General features: G+C 36.7%; 1 protein-coding gene across 3 annotated transcripts in view; it reads right to left on the reverse strand.

Annotated features, from left to right (window-relative positions):
- The window catches only part of LOC130239699 (cullin-9), a 78,135-nt gene that overhangs the window by 32,361 nt on the left and 18,950 nt on the right, over positions 1-26,824 (reverse strand). For 2 of the 3 annotated variants that reach the window (XM_056471001.1, XM_056470999.1), the window contains exons 5-16: positions 24,138-24,279; positions 23,832-24,022; positions 20,359-20,773; positions 17,632-17,824; positions 12,258-12,459; positions 11,765-11,955; positions 8,730-8,929; positions 7,327-7,564; positions 4,167-4,272; positions 3,862-4,089; positions 3,082-3,172; positions 573-744 (exon numbers count right to left, since the gene is read on the reverse strand). In XM_056471001.1, coding sequence (XP_056326976.1) covers positions 573-744; positions 3,082-3,172; positions 3,862-4,089; positions 4,167-4,272; positions 7,327-7,564; positions 8,730-8,929; positions 11,765-11,955; positions 12,258-12,459; positions 17,632-17,824; positions 20,359-20,773; positions 23,832-24,022; positions 24,138-24,279 — 2,369 coding nt within the window. The remainder of the gene's footprint in view (positions 1-572; positions 745-3,081; positions 3,173-3,861; positions 4,090-4,166; positions 4,273-7,326; positions 7,565-8,729; positions 8,930-11,764; positions 11,956-12,257; positions 12,460-17,631; positions 17,825-20,358; positions 20,774-23,831; positions 24,023-24,137; positions 24,280-26,824) is intronic. The other variant, XM_056471000.1, reaches the window with a different exon arrangement.

The following is a 26,824-nucleotide window of genomic DNA, read 5'->3' on the forward strand; positions in this document are numbered from 1 at the left end:
CTATATGTGCCCCTTTCTTACAAGATGTAAAATAAGTCTCTGGAGTCCCCAAAGTGTGTATGTGAAGTTTCACCACAAAAAACCCCCCACAAATAATGTCTTATAACTCTTTTAAACTGCACCTTTTAGGCATTGATCCAAATTGTGTCGTTTTAATGACAGTTGCTTTAAATTCAAATGAGATTGTGCTCTTTTCAAAAGAGGGCGGGGCTACAATAGTCTTTACCTCAGCACAGTGGCTGTTGCCCCACAACTGTGTTTAAACCCTTTATAAATGTGATTTTTGCATAATAGGTCCTCTTTAATATATCTTTTATATGTTAAAAAAACATGTATTCTTTCTATTCCTATTGTCCCTTTTTAGTTTTTAATATAATTATAATTTTTCCCCCCAAGGATGGTTTTTGTTCTCTACATAATTACGACAATTATGGCAGCTAGAAATGCTAGGTGCAAAACAATAAATAAATAAAAACTTTTACACTGTATTGTTCTCTACGCAAATAAATTAGAAAAAGGTGTGTTGTGAAATTTTAATGCCTCTTGATTTTGAGGAATCTGAGCCAGCATACCTGATGACCACCCCTTTATGCATGTAAATGTTGATGAAATGCGAGCCGGTGCAACCGTTGGATTCCCAGTAGGTTTTGGGGTTTTTGTCAGTCAGTTTATTAGCTCGATGGTGATTGGAGGACACCTCCACTTTCTCCCAACATTTGTCCTCTTTCAGTTCCACACTGGAGCCTGAAGAACATCACACCAACAAGTTAAAACTCAATGGTAACTACCATCATCACACACATTTTTATTAATAGGTTAATCAAAGGTTAAAACTGATATTAAAACCCAACAAGAAAATCACACGGAGGATAAATTAGATGTTAAAAAAAGATATGTCTGGGCTTGTATTCACAAAGCATTTTATCTTACCACTAAGAACTCTCCAGCAGCATTTTTTGAACTATTAAGAAATGAATGTATTTTCTTAGTAAATATAGTTCATATACTGCATTTGTAAATGCCCTAAAATTATTCCTACATATATTTTGAAAAATATATGAAATGTGGAAAGATTTGTATTTACAGAACATATATTCGCAAAACTATATTTAAGAAAATATTTCACAGCCATTTGTGTTTAATAAAAATAAAATCCTTTTAAAAATAGATTTGAGAACATTTCAGACTGCAAATACCCCTGCAATCAAAGCCATAACTTGCTACAAGCTCATTGCGGCCAAAGTTTTAAAACCCAACAGCAATAGCCATTTAAGGACAGTTTACAATTTGTCTTCTTCACTAGTCCTAACATTTAACTGATTGAAGTTAAAATGATAATTACAAACAAAACAAAATCTTTTCTTCCATATCGTGTAGTAAATTATCAAAGAAAAAAGCACAAATGTAAGCAAAAACTGTTCAACTGATTGATGGTTTTAGATGTGGATGTAGCACTGCAAAATGCTCTTTATGGATCATAAAGGGCAATTTAAGTGGAGTGATTGATTTGAGAAGTCCATCAAACTGTAAGACACTTACACTTATTTATATCAGATGACTTATGACATTTACAATATATATATATATATATATATATATATATATATATATATATATATATATATATATATATATATATATATATATAAATATATAAATATTAAAATCCTTTTGTAAGAGGAACTTTTTTCCGCCACTCATTCATATCTGCAGCTGATGTCAAAATGTAATGATAAAACAGGTCATTTTGCTCACATGTTAAAATTTAAGGCTAAATGGCATGAAAGGCCACCAGTCTACAGGGATTTCCCAGGATTTCTCTGTTGCAATCGGGAAATCACAATAATTAACCCCGAAAAAGCAACGCACTCACTACCAGATTACTATTGTGTTTGTAATGAGAAAAAAAACGCTACAGACATGCAGGCATTTCTTCTTTCTATCGGATTAGTTAACTAGTCTGCAGTAGCGAAAACAGGAGACTCATTATAAACAGATGGCCATCTCCGGTTTTAAGACATTAAGATGAGTCCCATTTCACACTCAACGCACTACAATTACTATGGTATAAATACAGCACTACAACATACAAAAGAGAGGATCGTCTTGTGGATGGACGGCATCAACTGTCTTTGGTCTGCTCAATGACAGGCTAATGGCCTGACGTGCTGTCTCTCAGAAATTATAAATATTAAAAAATAATAATATTTAGAAATAAACTGCATATCAGCATATTGCTATCTAAACAACTACACTCTCGACAAAATTACATTTTGTTGCTGTTACATATTGAGTAACATTATTTAGACAATGCTAGTGTGTATTGTTCTTGTGTGTGTTGTATCCTCTATCTGTCTCTTTTTCTCTCTCTCCACATGAGCGGAGATCAGGTGCAGCTGTGAGAGGGGCGGCGCCAATTATAAAAGCATGCTGTTTGCGCTGTTCATCGAGTTCTCTTCCTGTTTCCCCTCGCTGTTGTGTGTGTGAGCAGATCGCTCTAAGTTCTCTTTGTGGCAGTGATATCTTTCTGTCTGAAACCTTTTTCCAAAGTCATCTGGTGAGATACTCTTTTAACAGCGGTCATCCTTAATCTTATGTGCGTAGCGAGGTGCAGCCGCTACGTAACAGTTGCCCAACAGCAGCAATATTTGTCAAACTGTAGTGTCTTCTGAATGTTGTGATATGTGGGCAGAGTAATACACAAGGGTGAAGGGTTAAGATGTGGTACAAGTGCTGCTACTGGCACAATATCGCACGACTATCAGATTTAAGAACCAGACCGAACTGTTGTGTGTGTGTGTGTGTGTGTGTGTGTGTGTGTGTGTGTGTGTGTGTGTGTGTATGTATGTACGTATATATATATATATATATATATATACCAACTAAATGTTGATATTAGATTAGATTAGACATTTCAGCTTCTAACTTTCCCATGTGTGATTTATAGAAGTATGGGCTTAATGAGGTTAGAAAGAACATAAGGGTGAGTAAATGAGTAAAATAATTGTACTTTTTAAATTTTTTATACAGTTTACACTTTAAAGTGAACACTTTATATCATCAAAATATTCAGGAACAAACCTTGGCACAAGTTCCGCAGAAACACATCAAAGAAGGGAATATTGATGGGCTGATGGCTGCGCCGGTGCTCCTCAATCTGACCAAGAACCATCTAAATACACAGATATGGGTTTAATAACATTAATAATATCAACTACATTTATAATACCTACACTGAATCAATTTACAACTCCTCATGTTTTAGGAAATTCACATCAGAAAAGGTGCGAAATCGCTCCAGTTTTGTTGCGAAAAGGCTGACATGGATTTTGTTGAGAGGGTAGCTGTGCTTTATGTCCTGTGAAAGGCTAAAAACAACGACATGGACTTGTTCGACATCGTGTCTGAGTCCATCAGATCATTAAGCTTAGGAGGAGCTGTCCCTGGACGATGGCCGCTACTAGAGCAAGCTCCTGACAGGATGATGGCCACTACTAGAGTTGGCTCAAACCATGCTGCAGGATGTCTATCATGTCTTTTTGTATAGACATAACATGTAAATCTCTCATGCTTCATCTGCATCTAGTGTGAGCGCACCTTTAGTCTAACTCAATGGCCTCAAACTCAATTCATGGAGGGTCACAGCTCTGCACAGTTTAGCTCTAACCACCTCTAACTCACACCTGCATAACAGTTTCTAGTAGTCTTGAACACCGTGATAAGCTTGATCAGCTGTGTTAGATTAGAGTTGGAGCAAAACTGTGCAGAGCAGTGGCCCTCCAGGAATTGAGTTTAAGACCCATGTTCTAACTGCTAGTGTGACATTTCTGAGATCTATTTGAAAAGAGGTCTGCTTTATACCTGTATACATCCTGCCAGCACACTGGTGGTCATTTTCTTGTAGAGGCTGGCGTACTTCTCACAATCATTGATCAGATCCCGCAGCTCCGTAACCATGAGGAGGCTGGTATTGTGTTTGTCCAGCGCTTTCAGAAGAGCGTCTTTTGTGCCCAAACGACACATCACAACAGCGTAGTCTTTATTCAGAGATGCAAGTCGATACAGGAAACGGATGAACTGCTGAACGACCTAAGTGTGGATGAAGAGGCATAAATGACTACCATTATGAAAACATGATCTTATTAAGCTAAATAAAGGGAAAGTACCTCTCTGTCACTGACAAAGGCTGTCATAGATGACAAGCAAGGCTCAATGCTCTCATGCCATGGCAACAGATCCTCCTGGTAGTTGTCCAAAAACTTGGTCAAAATCCTGTTGGGTAAAAAAATAAGTACTATCACTGGCAAATCAAGTCATAACCTCACTTTAGCCAAGAAATCAACAATAGCATAATAAAACGATATTTGAGCAGTATAAATAATACAATAGTAATATAGTATTATAGTAATACTACAGTAATTATAGCAATTTAGGGTTGTCACGATACTGGAAATTGGTATCAATCGATCCTGAAATTTTAAAAGCGTTGATTTCCAGCGAACATTAAAGCCAATGGTCTCAAACTCAATTCCTGGAGGGCCGCAGCTCTGCATAGTCACACCTGCTTAATAGTCTCTAGTAGTCTTGATTGGTTGGATCAGCTGTGTTTGATTAGGGTAGGAGCAAAACTGTGCAGAGCTGCGGTCCCCCAGGAATCAAGTGTGAGACCTATAATTTAAGCGCTGTTAAGCACGTTGTTAAACAGTGTTGATTTGCTATTGTGTTCATGTGCTCAACAGAAATGACTGTGGCTGGCCGTGAAGGACATCAGTTCACCGAACTCACCGACCACAGGCATTTCTGTTGAGCATGTGAGCAATGGCAAATCAGCACTGTTTAAGAACGTGCTCAATAGCGCTCATGTTATTGGGAAATGGACGTTTTTAAAACTTCAGTATCAATTGGTCCTGTATTCCAGTACTGTGACAATACTATAGCAATTAATTTATATTACTCATAACACTGAAACAGAAAGATTAACACTTTAACTACTCCACCGAGAAAATAAATGTTTGGATTGCATTTCTTAACTCCTAATGTCACTAGTTAACACACTCAATGCAGTTTTATTTCAACGCATCCCATAATATCTAAAATATCAGCCTTTACCAAATGGGAGATGTGTCGGTTCAGGGTAAAAGTAACATGCTTAATACATATACTATGAAAAAACAGAAAATATGAACTGTAAGAGAAATTTATTTAAAAACAATCTTCAAAATAAAACATTTTTGAATACTAAATCATCTTTTTTTTAAATTATGCCATAAAATATTTCATTCTTATTTATCTCTTTTACTGTAAAAAAATGAGAAATAAATAAGAAATCAAGTGTAGTAGTAAAACAGGATGTTTGTTAGATTTTTTTGTAAACCAACAATGCTATGTGTGTATTATTTAAAACAGTAAAAACATGGTCAACCGTTTGGTAGAGGGGCAGTCAAAGGGTTCAAAAGATTTAATGTTCACAGTTTTTTTAAGTAATTATTTAGTGAATATAAGAAAGTTTAATAAATCATTAAAGAGTTAGTATATTCTTAAATATTCCTTTAAATAAGTAGCAAATATAAGACACCTTGTAGGAAAAAATAAATAAATTCAAGCAAAGTTTTGCCACCAACAGTTTAATAATATAAAATAAAGGAAGTAACAATTTTAAAGTGTTCTTGTTGCGGCTTCAGCGGCCAATCTGAGTGTTTTAAAAAGAATGAGTGGGATGCCTGAGAGAGGCATTTGCATTCCTGATCTGTTTTTTGTTTGAATATGCCTCTCGTTATTGCTTTGTTCTTGTGCTTTATATCACTTTGCCAAAATTGATTGTGCCATCTTATTTATTTTCATATATTTTTTATTCATCATTTGAATTCATTTGTTGATACTCTGGCTTTACCTCAGGGGATTTGGAGAGGTAAATGTCACGTGGCCTACATTTCTACAAAACTTAGTGAACCCTGTGTATAGGCACACCAGGTTAAGGAGCGAGCGCTGCCTTTGTATTTTTTTTCTGTTTGGTTAGATACGAGTAGAAAAATTAGGGCATGTGAACGCCGAAGACCTGCTTTCGATTATTTTGTTTTCAGTTAGGTTATACAGAGTTTGGTTTAGTTATTTTCTTTTTTTTTTCAGCGCCACTTTTGTCCTCTTTTCCTGCAGGGTTTCTAGTTTTTAGATTATTTTTGTTCGTATAAACTGTATATAATTTACCTTTTGTTGTTATTTGTTGTTATCCATATTATTTTTCTTTATTATTACTATTTTCCGTTTATCCTTGATTTTATATAAATTATTCGTTTTTGTGTTGCATGTTTTTTTTCCTCACACATTACACAGAATGGTCACAATATAAATGTTACATACATCAGTGCAATAGCCTAGTGGTTAGCGCGCTGACATATGGTGCAGTAGCACTTCAGGGCGTCCCGAGTTCAAATCCCGGCTCGTGGACATTTCCGGTCCCTACCTCCTCTCTCTCTCCCACTTCGCTTCCTGTCTGTAAAAGTGTCCTATCCGCTTAATAAAGGCAAAAAGGCCAAAAATAAATCTTTAAAAAAAATAATAAATAAATAAATGTTACATACTTCAGTCCCTAGATCACCATCGAGAAGTCACGCACACACACACGTTCCATATAGTTACAATGAATTATTCCTAATTACACAAAACTAACCCTAGGACTTGATATCTAAACTCACATTCTTACCATAAACGTATAGTAAGTACTTGTAATAAATTAATATTACTCTGTAGTTAAATGAAGTTACATTTAAAAAACACCTTAAAATTAAAACAAAAGTGCAACCTACACGCAATTAAATAGTAACTAAGACGTAATTAAAGGAGAATAGTTATAATGAATAAAAATAGCCTATTTTATATGACTTTGTACTATCAAAGTACTGCAGAAATAATTAAAAAAATGTAATGGAATGCAAATGCCTTATTACTATTTGTAAATTATTATTATTATGATTATATATATATTTTTTACATTAAAACTATTATGAAAAGCACTTTTACAGGGTATTAGAATAATAACATGCAAGAAATCTAACAAAAACATAACATATCTTGAAGCAAATACTTACATTTAAAAAGAAATTAAAATATCAAAAACCCCCCAAAAAAACATTTCCATTTTAGTTAAGTTTTGTTGTGTAAAAGCACATTTAACGTCTGTCATATTTGCAATGTGGCATTTCTGTATGGTATATTCAATATTTTATTTTGCTGCAATATTCATTGAGATATGAATATAATTTCACCAGATAATTTGAATAATATATATATATATAAATCACCAAATTATGTTTTAGGACCGGAACTTACCTAAGGATGGACAGCTGTACAGCCCGATCCGCCCTGTGCTGGTCCATGAGGCGGATGAGGTCCTGGAAGGTGTCTCTGCTGCGAGTTACCTCGTTTCTCTCCTCCTCCAGCTGAGAGGCGTCATCACAGAGCAGCTGCTCCAGAGTCATTATGACCTCTTTAGTGGCCGGCATTTCCTTCAGACTGGCCACCAACATCTTCAGTTCGGTGTCCTTGAAGTCATGCTCTTCTTGAGACTCTACAGAGGCAAACAGAGCTGCAGGTTAATTTAAATCAAGTGCAAAAATGTGTACTCCAAGTTAAGAGTGCATGTTTATTCTTTTATTAACATGCTGCTTGTTACAGGCCTGTACCAATCTAGGCTTCTTTTAAAGGTGATTCCTGTATGTATTTGGCCCACTTTACCTCCAATAGTTCAAATCAATACTACAATACTGGTTAGTTATATTGTGATAGCAATTATAAGAACAACACTCAACAATGAATTAGTGTGTTGATTTGGAGAAAACTATAATGATGATTATTTTGGTCAATATTGTACAATTTTGACTGGGCCATATGACCAAAACTATTTAATTGATTTATTTATTCTTCATTTGTGTTCAAAAAAAAAAAAAAGTAGGGCAGTGCAATTAATCAAAATCGAATTGCAATCACGATTTGAAACGTTGTGATTAGCAAATCGCAAGGCAAAAGGCTGCAATATGAATATATATTATTTCATTTCCCCCACCCAGAGCAAATGCATGACTGCCGTCTGTGTGTGACAGTCTGACGAGCCAACTGAGTAAGCACACTTTCGTTCTGCCCAATCAGAATAATGAAACAGAACTATGTGGAATGCCCACAATAAAAAAAATAAACAAACAAGAAAGCACAGAGTGGGATGAGAGCTTCTTCTGCTTCAAAAGCATTAATAGATTAATTAACATCAAAGAAAAACAGCATGTCATTAATATGGGAATATTTTGGTTTCAAAGTCACAGACACCAAACAAAAACAGGCCATTTGTAAGAGCTGTCGCAGAATTGTCGCCAGCACAAGGAAATACAACATCCAGCACCTAAACAAAAGCATCACAGGTGGCTATATGAGTGTGATTGAGCTGAAGCTTAACTAAAAAATGTAAATCGCAAATCAAATCGGAATATCTGTCCAAAAAAATAAATATATAAATAAATACATTTATAAAAAAATAAATAAATAAATAAAAAATAAATAAATAAATAAATAAATATATATATATATATATAAAATAAAAAACCCTATTATATATTTTCTCCATATCCCACAGCCCTAGTATAGAGGTGTCTGTAGAGAGCTTTAGTTAATTGTTAGAAGAGTTTCAAAAACATCTACAACAACTTGGTTTAACAAGCGGTCAAAATGATTCATCACAATACCTTTTTTCTCCAGCTTGTGGACCATGGAAATGTGATTGAGAGCGATGATGGCCAGCATGCTGTGGTGATTCTGAGCAGGAAGGCACTTCTTGAGCGTGGCACTGACATTGCAGGCGACCAGCTGCTCTGCCAGGCTCTTGTGGCTGGAAATCAACATGATGATGACCAGCAGCCCATTCCGCACGGACAAACCACAACTGCTTTAAACCACAAAAGAAAAATAAACATGACATCGGTAAACTGAATTTACTTAAAGAGAGACAAAGTTTTCAGTTTATTGCCATACAAGTTTCTCTAGCTATGTCATGGCAAAAAACTTTAAATGAAAACGTTGATCATAAGACTGTCATTAATAAAATCTAAGTATCATGGATGCTCTGATCAGGACTTGCAGCCGATACCAAGTACCGATTGCTTGGTATCGGATTGTCATGGTGATCGGCTGATACAAAGTACAGATTCTGATGCTTCAAGCTTTATAAGGCATAAAGCCCATTTTCAGTCCAAGTACTATAATTAAGCTTAAGATACCCAAGATACTTAACCATTTAGTGACATGTTATGGTCAGAAGCAACTTTACAGAGCAAAATAGATAAAACCAATTTAAAAATTGTGAGAAAAATCACTAGTAATGCAATTTGGAAACATTGCAAATCATGGAAGAAGAATTCAACACGTCTCAATGAAGTTTGGAGCGCATATTTGATGCATAAGTAGTTAAAATGCACACCTATAAATCCATTACTTCTTTACTAAAAGGAAATAGGTCCATAAACCACTGCTTAATACAATGTGAACATTACAATAAGTTATATTACAGTTTTCCCAATTGTTTACACACATTTTCTGACTGCATGTCTCATATTGTCAGAACTCTACACACAAATCACAAAACACACACACACTGAGCAAAACCCTTCAATTCTCCTGCAAAATGAAACTTTACTTTCAAAACAATGTGATTTCTTCTCAAAATGGTGTTTTGTTTTCAAATGACACACACAAAGACATTTATAAGAACCAGTTGATCACTGATGTGCTTAATGTAAAACACTATGACCACTTCTTCTCCATTTATCATAATGACTTACTGTTAGCCTTTTTTTGTTCAATGTTACACTTACTACAGACAGTAGACGGGCCTACAGAAGTGCATTGTAAAATATTTCAGAATATTGTTTTTATATAAAACACACAAATACACGGAACCAAACATATTTTATGGTATTTTTTGCACAAAAACAGTGTATAGTGTTCATCCCAACCTACACAAAGTTGCACATAACGTGGTCTACATGTACCATCAACAGAAGTATTTACAGCATACAGTTACAGTAAAAAAAAAAAACAGCTATCCTGCATCCTCTTTTTGGTTTTAGCTTGTAGAAGGGGTATACATGTGTTTGGATTTCGGTCATACACTTTCCATCCCCAGGCAAAAAGAAAAGTTCTCAATAGGATTGAACAATGGAGAATATGGAGGGAGATAAACAACTAAAAAACGCGGAAGAGCAGTGAACCAGTTTAAACCAAATGAGCTCTCATTTATAAATTGCAATTATATGAGACAGATGTTTACCTATGTGATGAGTTAGTATGGATAGTAGGGAAACTGACTTTACAGTTTTGAATGACAGTGTGTTCCTTGAGAAAACAAGAGATTTTCTGCATGAAAATTGTGCCAAATGCAGAGAATTGTGTGTAGTGTTTTGAAAAAAGTGTGTTTTAAACCTGCAATTCTTAGCAAAAAAACAGGAATTGGGCTTGTAGTTTAGCAGAACTGGTTCAGGGGGTTGGTGCATCAGTTACATGTTGTAGTCATTGTCTGGAGTACAAGTAATTGTGTGTAAACAATTAAGAATAACTGTATTAAATATTCAAGTTAAAAAAAAAAAAATTTTTGTTATTTCCTTAATATTTCCAGCCAGGATTTAATGAACTTGCAATATTGTTGAAAACACAGAACATTCAGTTCTGATATATAAAAAGATTTCAGTTCTTATGTGTCCAAGGCTTCTAAGCTTGAAGCAAACAATTGTGATTGGTTCATGAGATCGGCCAGATTAGCAAAAACCGATCAAGCCATGAAATGTGATTATCGACCGATATGACCTCTGGCCAATCGATCAGAGCATCCCTACTAGATATAGTATTTTATGAATGTGAATAAGATATGCATGCTTATAACAACTGTCATTAAGTGTCATTCGCACATTTTAAATGCAAAGATGACATTGTTTGTTATGACATCTTGACAATAAAATACATCACAACACATAATTTTTTTTTTTGACCTCGACTACAATGGTACAAGCTGAATTTGTCTTTAAAAATGTCATTAAATATTAACGATGCTGTTAAAATTTTCTGACAGAGTTATGACATTTTTAATGAGACATTTTAGTGACAAATACGGTTTGTTCCACTGAAAACCTGATCAGAAAAATATTCATGACACAATTATAATGCCTAGTTTACTTTATGACAAGTTATATTGTCTTGGTAATGTCAAGTTGTCATGACAAAGATAAAGACAGGTTGTGATGTATTTGTTTATGTCAAGTTGTCATAAGCAATGTCATCTTTGCATCTAAAATGAGAAAATGGGACAAGTGTCATGAGCACGCATAAAATCTCAAGATGCCATTCATGATGTGTCGTCCCATGATTATAAAGGTTTCATTGAAGTCTTATGAACACCCCATAAAGCATAGTGTTCCCCATATTTATAAATATCACTTTTCTATAATAAAAAGGTTTATAAAAATAAGGCATAAACAGCAATAAATAAAACATAAAATAAAAAAAACGTTTATTTTTTAACATTTACTTTTGATGAAAATTCTACCATTTTAAAGGACTCGCATTTAAAAACATTCCCTTTAAAATCTCCTCAGATAAAAATTGCTGTCTGATGACATTAAAACGAGGCAATCCAAACATACATGTTCAACAGTTTGTTTGCCATTGCAATATTTACATTTTGGAAGAACTAATTTATTCAAATATGCTATGTAGAATTCAAACCTCTTACCCTGTTGTGCCAAGCATGAGGTCTATGGCTGAAGGGATGGCACAAAGGAGCCCTTTGGATCCTTCTGGTGTAGCAGAGCCAATGCTCGCGAAAATCTCCAGCATCATCTGAGTGCCAGACTCAGACAGGGGCAGATATGCACCCACACTGCGAGGGTCATGCTTACTGGCACCTGTGATGACCTTCAGGGTCTGGGAGAGAGCAATTCATATGTGTTAGGTAGTTAGAAATCTCAATATTATGGTCGCCACTTTATATTACCCATGTACTTCAACAATGTTAAAAAAAAAGATACATTCATAAGATATATCTGCCATACATATATTCCATATACTATTATAATGGTAATGATAATTTAACAATATATTGTTCAGTTCTAGTTTCAAAATATAAAATAAACAACTGTCACTTTCCTTCTGAATCCGTAGACCTAATAAACTGGTCTGATGACCGTGAAGGCATAAGAATGGATGTCACAAGAACTCTTACTCACCGCCAGTGCTATCTGCTGCACCTGTATACAGGTGGGATACTCCTGCATGCAGCACAGGACGGCTTTAACACCACCCTCAGTGGCGAAGGAGACCCTCCACTCGTATTTCAGCATAAGATTGCGGGTCAGCAGCAGTGCAGTGACTGCATTCTGCTTGGGCTGACTGCCAATCATCTCCACCAACATCTTTAAGACTTTGTCACTGAAAAACAATTAGTTATTTTAACTGGGAAAAACTGACAATGCCTAATGTAGCTTTTCTGCAATATATCATTTTGATAGGAAATTTCACCAGATAGAGAGAATTCATTATGGACCCTTTTCACAAGACTGTTGTGTTGCTTTTAACGGTCATCAGTAGGGGTGTGACGAGATCTCGCGCTACGAGATCTTGCGAGACTAAATTGCGACAAGATTTCTCGGTTGTCTCATGAGTTGTGATGTTATGATGCCGCGTGAGGGTGAATTTAGCACTGAAACACTGAGGCAGGATTTGAACTCCACATCAAGTGCTTCGTACACACCTGGCAACCTGGGCTGCCTCGTGTTGCGCGCGTCACTCGGTTGCTTGAGCGGGTGTGATGTAACCGTTTTTTCACTGAAGTTCAAATGTTACTCCGCCCAAAAACAAAGGCTGCTATTACTGCCACCACACAAATTAACTGGTTTGTAACCATGTAATGGAACAGCGTTTTAGATATGCTTAAAGTATTCAATCGTCGTAAACACAAATGGAATTAAAGCTGCAAGCAGCGATGATAGGGACCTCGCACACGGGCTCACCGCCGCCCGGTGGCCGTAGGACGACAGAGAACCGCGAACAATAATAATTTAAGCCGATACATAAAAAAATCTGAGAAAATCACAGATTTATGCCATACTTGCTCCTGTCAGCAGGTGGCGCTATGACTGTGACTCAATATTGGCATGTAGATGTCTTCAGTAGTGGAAACTCATCAAACATGTGAAGTTTCAGCCTGATCGGACATTGTGTGGATGAGTTATAAGCCAAACTACCTACTGTCAGCAGGTGGCGCTATGACCGTTACTCAATATTGGCATGTAGATGTCTTCAGGAGATGAGTCTTAACAACCATGTGAAGTTTCAGGCAGATCGGACATTGTTAGGCTGAGTTATAGGCAATTTTATTGTTGACAGCAGGTGGCGCTATAACTGTGACTCAATATTGCCATGTAGTTGTCTTCAGGAGTGGATTTTAATCAACCATGTGAATTTTCAGGCCGATCGGACATTGTGTGGCTGAGTTATAGGCAATTTTACTGTTCCCAGCAGGTGGCGCTATAACTTTAACTGGATATTGATATGTAAACATGTTCAGGTCAGGACGGTTATCAATTGTGTGAATTTTGAGGCAGATCGGATCATGTATGCCTTAGTTATAATGACTTCCTGTTTTGTGGCGAATCGTCAAAGTTTGCGAGGCCGCCACGGACACGCCCATCGAGTAAAACTCTAAAGCTTCGCAATTTAACATCGCCAAGGCCTTTAGATGACAAAACCCAATTTTGGTGTCGATCGGATGAAATCCCTAGGAGGAGTTCGTTAAAGTACAACGCCTGGAAATGGCAAAAACGCCACTTTTTCGCTGCAGGAAGCTAAAAATATACGACTTCCTGTTGGGTTTGAGATTTCGCTCCAAGAGACTTTTTCGTAGGTTTTGGCATGTTTGACGTGTGTGCCAAGTTTCGTGCGTGTGCGAGATTCGTAGCTCGGGGGCCTGTCCGTTTAATTTTTATAGGTGGCGCCAGCAGGTGGCGCTATAACTGTATCGGCATATTGGCATGTAAGCGTGTTCAGGTCAGGACGGTGATCAAATGTGTGAGTTTTAGGGCTGATCGGATCATGCATGCCTGAGTTATAACAACTTCCTGTTTCGTGGCGAACCATCAAAGTTTGCGAGGCCGCCACGGACACACCCATCGACGAAAACTCTGGACCTTCACAATATATCATCGCTAGAGTGTTCAGAGGACACCTCTCAAATTTGGTGCTGATATGACCAAATTTGTGGGAGGAGTTTGTGACAATGTAAAATTATGTCATTTCCTGTAGCCAGCAGGTGGCGCTATAACTGTATCGGGATATTGGCATGTAAACGTGTTCAGGTCAGGACGGTTATCAAACGTGTGAATTTTGAGGCTGATCGGATAATGCATGCCTGAGTTATAACGACTTCCTGTTTCGTGGCGAGTCGTCAAAGTTTGCGAGGCCGCCACGGACACGCCCATCGACGAAAACTCTAAAGCTTCGCAATTTAACATCGCCAAGGCCTTTAGATGACATAACCCAATTTTGGTGTTGATCGGATCAAATCCCTAGGAGGAGTTCGTTAAAGTACAACGCCTGAAAATGGCAAAAACGCCACTTTTTCGCCGCAGGAAGCTATAAATATCCGACTTCCTGTTGGGTTTGAGATATCGCTTCTTGAGACTTTTTTGTAGGTCTTGGCATGTTTGAGGTGTGTGCCAATTTTCGTGCATGTGCGTGATTCGTGGTTCGGGGGCTCGTCCGTATCAATTTTCTAGGTGGCGCTGTCGAGTCATTTTGCCACGCCCACTTTCGAGACCCCTATCAGCCGACCATTTACGCCGCGTTTGATGTGTGTGCAAAATTTCGTGAGTTTTCGAGCACGTTTAGACCCTCAAAAGTGCCCCGATTAGGGGCGGAATAATAATAATAATAATAATTAAAGCTGCAAGCAGCGATGATAGGGACCTCGCACACGGGCTCACCGCCGCCCGGTGGCCGTAGGACGACAGAGAACCGCGAACAATAATAATTTAAGCCGATACATAAAAAAATCTGAGAAAATCACAGATTTATGCCATACTTGCTCCTGTCAGCAGGTGGCGCTATGACTGTGACTCAAAATTGGCATGTAGATGTCTTCAGTAGTGGAAACTCATCAAACATGTGAAGTTTCAGCCTGATCGGACATTGTGTGGATGAGTTATAAGCCAAACTACCTACTGTCAGCAGGTGGCGCTATGACTGTGACTCAATATTGGCATGTAGATGTCTTCAGGAGATGAGTCTTAACAACCATGTGAAGTTTCAGGCAGATCGGACATTGTTTGGCTGAGTTATAGGCAATTTTATTGTTGACAGCAGGTGGCGCTATAACTGTGACTCAATATTGGCATGTAGTTGTCTTCAGGAGTGGATTTTAATCAACCATGTGAATTTTCAGGCCGATCGGACATTGTGTGGCTGAGTTATAGGCAATTTTACTGTTCCCAGCAGGTGGCGCTATAACTTTAACTGGATATTGATATGTAAACATGTTAAGGTCAGGACGGTTATCAATTGTGTGAATTTTGAGGCAGATCGGATCATGTATGCCTGAGTTATAATGACTTCCTGTTTTGTGGCGAATCGTCAAAGTTTGCGAGGCCGCCACGGACACGCCCATCGAGTAAAACTCTAAAGCTTCGCAATTTAACATCGCCAAGTGCTGTAGATGACAAAACCCAATTTTGGTGTCGATCGGATGAAATCCCTAGGAGGAGTTCGCTAAAGTACAACGCCTGGAAATGGCAAAAACGCCACTTTTTCGCCGCAGGAAGCTAAAAATATACGACTTCCTGTTGGGTTTGAGATTTCGCTCCAAGAGACTTTTTCGTAGGTTTTGGCATGTTTGACGTGTGTGCCAAGTTTCGTGCCTGTGCGAGATTCGTAGCTCGGGGGCCTGTCCGTTTAATTTTTATAGGTGGCGCCAGCAGGTGGCGCTATAACTGTATCGGGATATTGGCATGTAAGCGTGTTCAGGTCAGGACGGTGATCAAATGTGTGAGTTTTGAGGCAGATCGGATCATGCATGCCTGAGTTATAACAACTTCCTGTTTCGTGGCGAACCATCAAAGTTTGCGAGGCCGCCACGGACACACCCATCGACGAAAACTCTGGACCTTCACAATATATCATCGCTAGAGTGTTCAGAGGACACCTCTCAAATTTGGTGCTGATATGACCAAATTTGTGGGAGGAGTTTGTTACAATGTAAAATCATGTCATTTCCTGTAGCCAGCAGGTGGCGCTATAACTGTATCGGGATATTGGCATGTAAACGTGTTCAGGTCAGGACGGTTATCAAACGTGTGAATTTTGAGGCTGATCGGATAATGTATGCCTGAGTTATAACGACTTGATGTTTCGTGGCGAGTCGTCAAAGTTTGCGAGGCCGCCACGGACACGCCCATCGACGAAAACTCTAAAGCTTCGCAATTTAACATCGCCAAGGTCTTTAGATGACATAACCCAATTTTGGTGTCGATCGGATGAAATCCCTAGGAGGAGTTCGTTAAAATACAACGCCTGGAAATGGCAAAAACGCCACTTTTTCGCCGCAGGAAGCTGTAAATATCCGACTTCCTGTTGGGTTTGAGATATCGCTCCTTGAGACTTTTTCGTAGGTCTTGGCATGTTTGAGGTGTGTGCCAATTTTCGTGCATGTGCGTGATTCGTGTGTCGGGGGCTTGTCCGTATCAATTTTCTAGGTGGCGCTGTCGAGTCATTTTGCCACGCCCACTTCCGAGACCCATATCAGCCGACCATTTACGCCGCGTTTGATGTGTGTGCAAAGTTTCGTGACTTTTCGAGCACGTTTAGACCCTCAAAAGTGCCCCGATTGGGGGCGGAATAATAATAATAATAATAATAATAATAATAATAAAAAACGGAGCAATTCCAATAGGGCCTTGCACCGTTTGGTGCTCGGTCCCTAATAATAATAATAATAATAATAATAATAATAAAAAACGGAGCAATTCCAATAGGGCCTTGCACCGTTTGGTGCTCGGTCCCTAATTAAGACACGTGGAGTATTCATATTTCAGTCGCATTATTAAAGTGCAGTATAGACATGTAAACGATGTAATCAAACGGTTACCGTCGTGTAGGTTTTTAGGTTTTAAGCCACACACACACTGTTTGACACTATTCTCTGCACCTACCGAGTCAGTAAAGGACCACAGACACAAACACCTTTAAGTGCGTATTTTTTCATTTAAAAGTACAGATTTAAAGCTTTATGTGGAAATATGTCTTATGTCTGTGAAGCAAGCATTCGTTGAGACTCCAGTGTGTTTGTTGACCACAAAAACTGTTGTAAAAGCACATGTCTAGTCTGAGCTTCTCCCCAGAGAATCATTAGTCTATATCAATCACTGATTGGCTCTTGTACTAGTTAGGTGGGGGTTCATTTACCATATTGACCATTACACTTTTCTCCATTTAAAACAATACGAGTGACATGTCTTGTGTATTCTATAGACTATAGTATTCTAAAGAAACTACACTTAACTGCAGTTCTAGATTCTTCGTTTTTTTTTTCAAGTTTTTTTCTAATCTCACCGGATGGTTTGCGCAGAGTCTGATCTGAGGGTGCTTCTCTCCTGAGGTCCTTCCTCCTCCGTGATCTTGCTGATGACTTTCATGCCGGCAAGCTGCAGGCCAGAGTCTGAGCTGCTCTTCTTCATCATGTCCACCACCTCCCCCATCTTCTCCAGAGAGCTCTTCTTACCCTGCACCTTTGGACTGTTGAACACTGCAGTGAACAGCAACACACAAAAACAAATGCTTAAAGAAGAAATGTGCATCAAGCTCCGAGCATTTCATTTCATTGGATTTATTAATAACTCTAACCATAGATATTATAAGAGAAATATAGGAGATTCATAAGAAATAATTTTATTATTAATGTAAACAAAAGGAATGGAATATAAATTACAGTATTTTATTTCTTAAGGTTTATCAGTAGTTTCTGACAATTATATTTATAACTATTGTAGCTTTTATTGATAGTATGAAAGAGATTTTAGAATATCCACCCCCTATCCATCCTTATCATACACCCGGCACAATAAGGTGCAAGACATGTTTGGCGCGATTTGTTGCTATTTTCAGACCAGCACAACGGTAATTTTCACGTTTTGCGCCACATTGTTTAAATAGCAGATCCATTTGCGCCACTTTGTGGACTCATGGGTGTTCTGGTCCAAAAAAAAGGCGTGTTAAGGCGCGTTGCTATTTCGAGGAACGAAAATAGATTGCGCCATTGACCAACTAAAAGCTGGTCTAAAGTCCAGTGCAGGGCACGTTAGTTATGCGCCTATGCAAACACATACACATTGCTTAATACACACAGGATGTACAGCAATACACAAATAGCTTTACATATGAACAAAACAAATTAAAGGATTTAAATGGTACAAAAATTATTATTTTCTGCATAAATATAAAAACCGCTGCCTCCATGCTTCACCTCGGCTGGCCTTTTTTCAGTTTATTCATGATAATCTGCATTTGTATAATATTATTAGTCGTAGTAGTAATTTTTTTATTATATGCATATTTATATTTGTTTTAATAAAAACAATTTTAGATTTGTCCACCTGTCGGGTTTTGGAGATGTCTGCACCACCATATGGGGCATAAGAATAGGACTTGTGTTTGGATGTAACTCAGCCTTTTGACCACACTTCGTTATTATTGTTAATTTATTAATTTGCTGGAAATTAGAACTAAATTTAGGAATAGTTTTGAAACTAAACTTTGCGCTTAAACTAAATTAAATATGGATGTCTTCAGTAGTGTGCATACAACACTGTTTTCTTACTCCAAAAAAGTAAAGGAGTAAAGCAAAGAGTAAAAGTAAAGTATAGAGAAAGTAAAGAGGCCGAATGGAGGAGACTCGTTCTTTATCCTCACTCTGCAGATGGTCTGATTAACCGTTTTCTTGCTAGTGAAGTTTTCAGTTTTTCCACTTACAAAATCTGTCATGTTAATAGCAAATCCGCCATGGTGCGACGCAACTGATTCATAGAGGGAATGGGAGATGAGACTCTGATTGTTTTAATGCTCAAAACACACCAATAACTCATTAAGAGGATAAGCACAACCCTGTTAGACCATGCGCCAGGGCGCAAACCATATTATTAAATAACTAAAGTGAATTCGGACACGCCCTTAATGCTTTTGCTCCATGCACTTTAGACTTTGAGCTTAGATCATTAAAAAAATTTGAGCCCTCAGTGTTTGTCTTGTTTTGTTTTATACTACTTTGTTAGTTATTTTAGTTTCAAAAGAAATTTGATAGAAAAATATTAATGATAAAAAGTTTCCTTGGAAACTAGCAGAAAAAAAATAACATATAAAGTTGAAGTCAAAATTAGTGTAATTTATTTTAGTTTTACTGGAATAAAAGCAGTTTTTAAAACTTTTTTAAAACAATTTTACAAGGACAATATTATAAGCCCCCTTTTTCGATTGTCTAGAGAACAATCCACTGTTATCCTATATATTTCCTAATCATTAGAAAGATTTTTTAAAACATTTCTAAATATAATACTTTTAATAACTCATTTCTAATAACTGATATTTTTTATCTTTGCCTAGTATTAAATTTTTTTCTAAATAATTTTCAAGATACTAGTATTTACATTTAAAGGCTTAACTAGGTTAATTAGGCAAGTTAGAGTAATTAGGCAAATCATTGTATAACAGTGGTTTGCTCTGTAGACCAGTGGTCCTCAGCCACCAGGCTGTGGATCAATTGGTACCGGGCCGCACAAGAAATCACTAATGATTTCCGTTTTATTTTTTATCATCTGAGTCTGAACGATCTTTTATTTTGAAAATTCTTTTATTTTGAAAAAAAAAAAAGACCATATTCTCTCGCTTACATCTCAGTCACTTGAGCGCCCAAATTTATCCCACAAGCAGCAAAATGTGTAAGAAACAGACGTCTTTGAAAAATTTCTTTCCTAAAGGGAAAAGGCCCAGTGAAGGACCCACTAAATGCCAAGAAAATGATCCGCAACCAAGAACTTTTGTATGGATTATACACATATCGTAGACTAATCATCTCAGACAAACACAGAACACCCAAACACTGCAGTGCTTTGTAATTTTCTCCATCCATAAAACTTGTATCAGAGTTACAACAATGCATTATCAGCTTGTCATCCACTGAGAAAATGGGTGTTGGTCGCCTAGCAACCAACGACAAACAAACGATTCGTCTGTTACTATTTTTATAGACGTTTTGTAACAGAGCAACAACACAAAACAAATTCTTGCCTTTCATCTTCTCCTCCAGGTCATCAGGATACTTGCTGTCGTCTTCATTGGGAAGCTCATTCTCCTTTTCATTCCCACAGTTGACGGGGTCTGCCACAATCTCTTTCTTGGCTTTCTTGGACACCGAGCCCATGGTGCAGGAAGAGGCTGAGGAAGAGGAGGATGAGACTGTGGCTGAAGATAATGATGAAGACGATGAAGCTCCCTGTCCTCCAAATGAGCCGTCCATAAGCATTTCTTCGTCCTCGAGGCCGGCGCCACCGCAGCTCAGGTAGTACTTGATGAAGGTGTGGGAGCAGAGCAGGTCTCCTAGACAGGACGCCTGCAGATTCTGTTTCAGGTAGTGGAGGACTTTCTGTGCAATCTCGCCCGTGAGAGACAGCTGAATGAGGGTCGACTCGTCAAGTTCAACCATCTAACAGATACCAGGAGAGACAGGAGCAGAACTTGTGAAGCAACCCTTAAACAAGCAGTGGTCCAACACTGATAGTGGCCAATATGATGTAATTTACATGCAACACTGATAAAATGATTACTGATTACTTGAACACTGATGAAATACAGCACACTTTAGTAGTGTTTAAAATGGTAGTAAGATTTTTTTTACATGTTTTGAAAGAAGTCATTCAATTCTCAAGGGTCAATTTAAAACAATAATACAGTAAAAAATATATCATATTTTCTTTGATGTGAAATATTGTTAGAATTCAAAACTGCTTTCTTATTTAATGTTTTAAAATGTATTCAATAAACTTCATTAATAAAATGCATTATTATTAAATCATTAAATGTTACTATAATTATTATCATCATGATCATCATCATCATCATTATTATGAAATATTATTATAATTAATTATTATTAAATGTATTGATGAAAAAGCTTAAATTATAAAATGGTATTATTATTATTAATAAATATTATTATTATTAAATGTTAGTATAATTAATTACTATTAAATGTATTGATGACAAAGACTAAGCTTTAATTATTAAATGGTATGATTATTATTATTAATAAATATTATTATTATTATTATTATTAAATTTATTATAATTAATTATTATTAAATTTATTGATGACAAAGCTTAAATTATTAAATTGTATTCTTATTCTTCTTATTATTAATAATAATAAATGTTATTATAATTATGAAATGTTATAATTATATGTATTAATGACAACGCTTAAATTATTAAATATTATTATTATTAAATAATAATAATAATAATAATAATAATAAATGCTATTATTATAAACTTTTTTGTATAATTATTAATATTAAAATATATTGATGACAAAGCTAAAATTATTAAATAGTATTATTGTTATTATTAATAATAAATGTTATTGTTATTATGAATCTTTTTTATTATTATTAAATGTATTGATGACAAAGCTTAAATTATTAAATTGCATCCTTAATATTCGTATTTTATTAATAATAAATGTTAATATTAATTGTTATTGTTAAATGTTAATTTTATTATTCCGTTTTATTACAATTAATTTATTATTATTTTTATTGATGACAAAGCTTTCGGTATCATTTAATCAGTTTTCAGTTTCACATAATCCTTCAAGTATTTTGATATTCACAAAACAAGTCTCCAACACAGCATGATTTATGAATCAGACAGAAATATATCAGAATAAACATATACAACTGTTTTTGCTTTTAGCATACGTTTATAATTCAAATTCTACTTTTATTAATACAGTAGTGACAACTAGTGCTCAGATATTTTTTCTAAACAAAGGGATACTACGAAATACTAATTGTTGACATCATTAAAGAATTAGTTCTGCTATTAGCTGTGTGTCAGTACGATTCATGTATTTACTTTCTATTTGGGAGCGAACCCTACAAATCAAGATTTTAAAGACTGAGTGATCACACACCAGACAAGAATTATAATAGTTCTCCTTTCCATTTTATTCGAAAGCAGTATACCGTCACGCTGTCTTTTCAATGTTTTTTTTGCCCTCAAACAAAGAAAAAAAGCCTGTGTTTGAAGTTTACCCAAGTCTAGTTGAAACACCTAGATTCCAATACCTCCAGTACACAGTCAGGCAGCACTGGACTAGTCTGATATATTTTTATACCATTTTGGAAAATGGTAAATCATTTAACTAGATAAGACACATCTAGTAAGAATACATGAGATCAAGCAGAGCATAGGTCTCAAACTTGATTTCTGAGGGCAGCAGCTCTGCACAGTTTTGCTCCAACCCTAATCAAACGCAGCTGATCCAAATAATTGATGTGTATAAAAGAGTCACGAACACCTGATTAGTTGAATTAGCTGTGTTTGATTAGGGTTGGAGCAAAACTGTGCAGAGCTGCAGCCTTCTAGAAATTGAGTTAGAGACCTATAAGGTAGAGCCATTGAAAGCTGCAATATGGACCTTCATCTATTTGCTCACATGGCTGCACACATACACCAATTGCCAGTGTGCACATCCTAGACTCTACTAATGTACAGGGGTTGGATAATGAAACTGAAACACCTGGTTTTACACCACAATAATTCATTAGTATGGTGGAGGGCCTCCTTTTGTGGCCAATACAGCATCAATTCTTCTTGGGAATGATAGATACAAGTCCTGCAGTGGCCAGAGGGATTTGGAGCCATTCTTCTTGAAGAATAGGGTCCTACTCACTATGTGATGCTGGTGGAGGAAAACATTTCCTGACTTGCTCCTTCAAAACACCTCAAAGTGGCTCAATAATATTTGGATCTGGTGTCTGTGCAGGCCATGAGAGATGTTAAACTTCACTTTCATGTTCATCAAACCACTCTGCCACCAGTCTTGCTGTGTGTATTTGTGTATTATCATCCCAATACAAGGCATCGCCTTCAGGACACTATGTTTGAATGGTCCTCCATATTGGTTCAGAACTCCTTGGCAGTGACGTGCCCATCTAGCACAAATACTGGGTCTAGGGAATGCCTATTGCAACCCAAACCATCACTGATCCTCCACCATGCTTCACTTTGGGCATGCATCAGTCTGGGTGTTATGCTTCTTTGGGGCTTCTCCACACCGTAACTCTCCCATATGTGGCACCAACAGTTTGTCCTCTTTTGAAGTCTGACATGTCACCCGTAATGTTGTATGCATTGCAACGTTTTAAGCAAAACTGTGCTATTACTCTGCTCTTACAGGTGGAATATATGCAATCAATGAAGATTGGCCAAGAGGCTGGTCAAATTTAGCCATGAAACCTCTAACAATAAATTGGCCAGCGTTTCAGTTTTATGGTATATTATATTCAATTGTTAAATGAGTCTATTAAATAATCGTTCAATTTATAGTCCTAGTCTGTTATTTACAGTAAGACAGTTTCTTATGGCAAGGAAGCCACAAGGAACGTATTTACAAACAAACATCACTAAATTTATTCATCTTTGATCACGTGCGACCATAAAACAAGACACAAAAGACAGGCTTTGGAAATGATGAGTACCGGTTCATCGAGGCTCTGTCGCAGGATGTTGTTGACCTCCTGTTGTTGTTTGGGTTCCAATTTCTTAATGAAAAAGAGCACTTCCCACCACTCAGCGCGGCTCAGGCGGCCTGCGTCACCATGCGAGCCCTCCATCAGATAAGGCAATGAGTAAAGCCCACCGGGGGGCTTGGAGAAGAACGTCTGACTCACTGCCACATTCACAAAACACAAAAGAAAACTCATAAACGGAGATGGGCACACACATATAAAGCAAACACAATCATGTTGGTTGAATGTGAGCGTTTTTGATGGCTCTTGATTTACCAGTAGTGAGCTTGAGAGTCTCTGTGAGGGAGGAAGCCTTTTCCTGAGTCTCCTTCTCTGCCTGACCTCCAGTGCCATTGCCCAGGATTTCAATCATATGCCAGTGCACCCAGTAGGTCCTGGAAAGGGAGTTCCAGTACACCTGAAAAAGACAAAATAGGATAGAACGTGACAAATATAAAAAGGAGCTTTTCATTTTTTCAGGCTAACGTAGAGCAGAGTTGTAACATAAGAATTTGTGAAATATATATTTATGTTTTAATGCCACATCAGCAGCATAGGCTATATGTGCTAAGTATTCAAAATACAGCGGGGAAAAATAAGTATTGAACACGTCACCACTTTTCTCAGAAAACAGATCTCTAAAAGGTTTCCCTGGATGTTGGGAACAACCAAAGAAGTCCATATATGCAAAGAAAACAAATCGAATTAGTTTACAAATGAAGTTATGTGTAATAAAATGAGGAAGAGAAAAAGTATTGAACACATGAAGAAAGGAAGGTGTAGAACGACAGTGAAAGCCCAGACAGCAGCTAAAATTTCTCAGTTGTTCTTCAGCAACTCTCTGACCTTCATTATTGTAAATTAATATTAGCTGCTTCAGTCTAACATCTACATTACAAAGATGATAAAGATGAAACCAGAGTGGACATCTCAGCAAGACAATCATAAAAAACACAGCCAAGGAAACTCTCAAATGCTTTCAGAGAAAGAAAATCAAGCTATAGAATAGCCCAGTAATGAGTTTCCTCCATAAGACACTCTTATAAACAGTTTCTTAAAAATAAATTCCTGAATGGAAACATTCTCTAATAATATTTAAGAACATACATTCTTTTAAAATATGTTTTGGCTTCAGAATATTCTTACACAAGTTATGAATAGATTGTGAAATAGCTTATCTTATTGTGAAATATCTATTTCATCAGACGACAGAAAAAGCTCTATTTGATAAAAATGACAGGAATTACTGGGGTGATTTGTTGTACACTTAACACATTTTTATTATGGGGAAATCTTTTAAAGGGTGGATTATTTGGATAAAACTGAGGAAAATGTATTTGGAGAAGAAAAATATAAATCAGTCATGCAACAATGGTTTCTTCTGAAATGAGCTGTTGAATTATTAGTGTATGTTCAAACAAGCGGCGCTGCTTCATTTCGATTTTGGTGCATTCGCTGGTAAATGTCAAACAAAAAAGAAAGCAGTTGGGGTTCAGCAAATTTTTGTAACTAAATTTGGGATGCCAAATTTACTTACTAGAATGGAAAAAGGGCATAAAACACAACCATTTGGTCAGTCAGAAACCCAATGAATGAATGAATTATTAAATATTGATATTTCATCAATTTTAAAAAACTTCATCTGGCATAATAATTAACCTAGTGAAGCAAATTGCTTTGTATTTAGGGCCACAAAGGAATCCAGAATAAGTTCCACAATGCTGAATGTATACACTGTACAATGCGAAGGTAGGGCTGCATACTTTATCAAAAGATGAAGTGACCTAGTGCATGCAAATAATTAACTGTAAAAAGACTATTTAAATATGTAGTCTGCTGTTCTGAATGTCAGTGTGAATAAATGGCATGGGCTGCGTCTGAAATCACTAATATATAGTCATACAAATTATGATGCTAGATTTATACGTTTAGCGTTCTCAGCAACAGTAGCAGTAACAGTGAATTTTCCAAAGTATTGAATATTGTCCAATTTCTTTTTATTCAGCTGATAGGTTGTTTTCACATGATGTCATTGATGACGCGGGAAATTCAGTCGGACGCAGGAAGTGATTCTTCTACATGCCAATCGGTATCAGAACATAAAAATGTTTCTGTTTTGACTTGTTTTTAATAGTTTAAATCGGCCAAAATAAGAAATGCCGAACAGACTTCCAAAGGTTTTAGCTCGTAAAGAGGGGAAAGTTCAAGAAACTAGCATGTAACAAAGATTTTTTCAAGACATCCATGTGTACAAACTTTTTTTGAATGCGATAATTCATATGACAGCACCAATAACGATTATATACAAGCCTAACTGTGTATGAATATGTTAATGTGTTGTATACAAATCACATACATGCACCACCGCAAGTATACAAAATCCAGAAGAATATAAATAACGTACGCTACCATGTAATCGCTGCAATGATGTCTCTATGTTGTTTTGCAATAATCCAAGTCTTTACTGGCATTTCGGCAGAATAAACAACCAAAACGTTAACGTCTATATGTGCAGTAGCCGTGAATATTTGTTGATGGCAAGTTCATTAAATTCATTCACCCTTACAAAAATAAATAATAATATAATGTAGAAAATGCGTCCACACTTTTGTATGCTTTCATCTGTTTCTTCACTTTGTCTGGAAGAGATCCGCAAAAAAACGGAAATTTAATAATAAACAAGTTTTTGAACCACACTATAGTAAAGAGTATAATGTGTACAACTCTTTGTTAATGAATACTGTAGTATAGAGGAATTACCAACCTACATCACACATGACGTCACACAGGTTTCCGGTTGCAAAAAGAGACCGGTTGCAATAGCAAACATGTCGTGTTGTGTGAAACATAAAAATGTTTCTGTTTTGACTTGTTTTTAATCGTTTAAATTGGCCAAAATAAGAAATGCCAAACAGCTTTTATAGACTTCCAAAGGTTTTAGCTCATAAAGAGGGGAAACTTCA

This window comes from Danio aesculapii, chromosome 13 (genome assembly GCF_903798145.1).
Source record: "Danio aesculapii chromosome 13, fDanAes4.1, whole genome shotgun sequence".
Classification (NCBI taxonomy): Eukaryota; Metazoa; Chordata; class Actinopteri; order Cypriniformes; family Danionidae; genus Danio; species Danio aesculapii.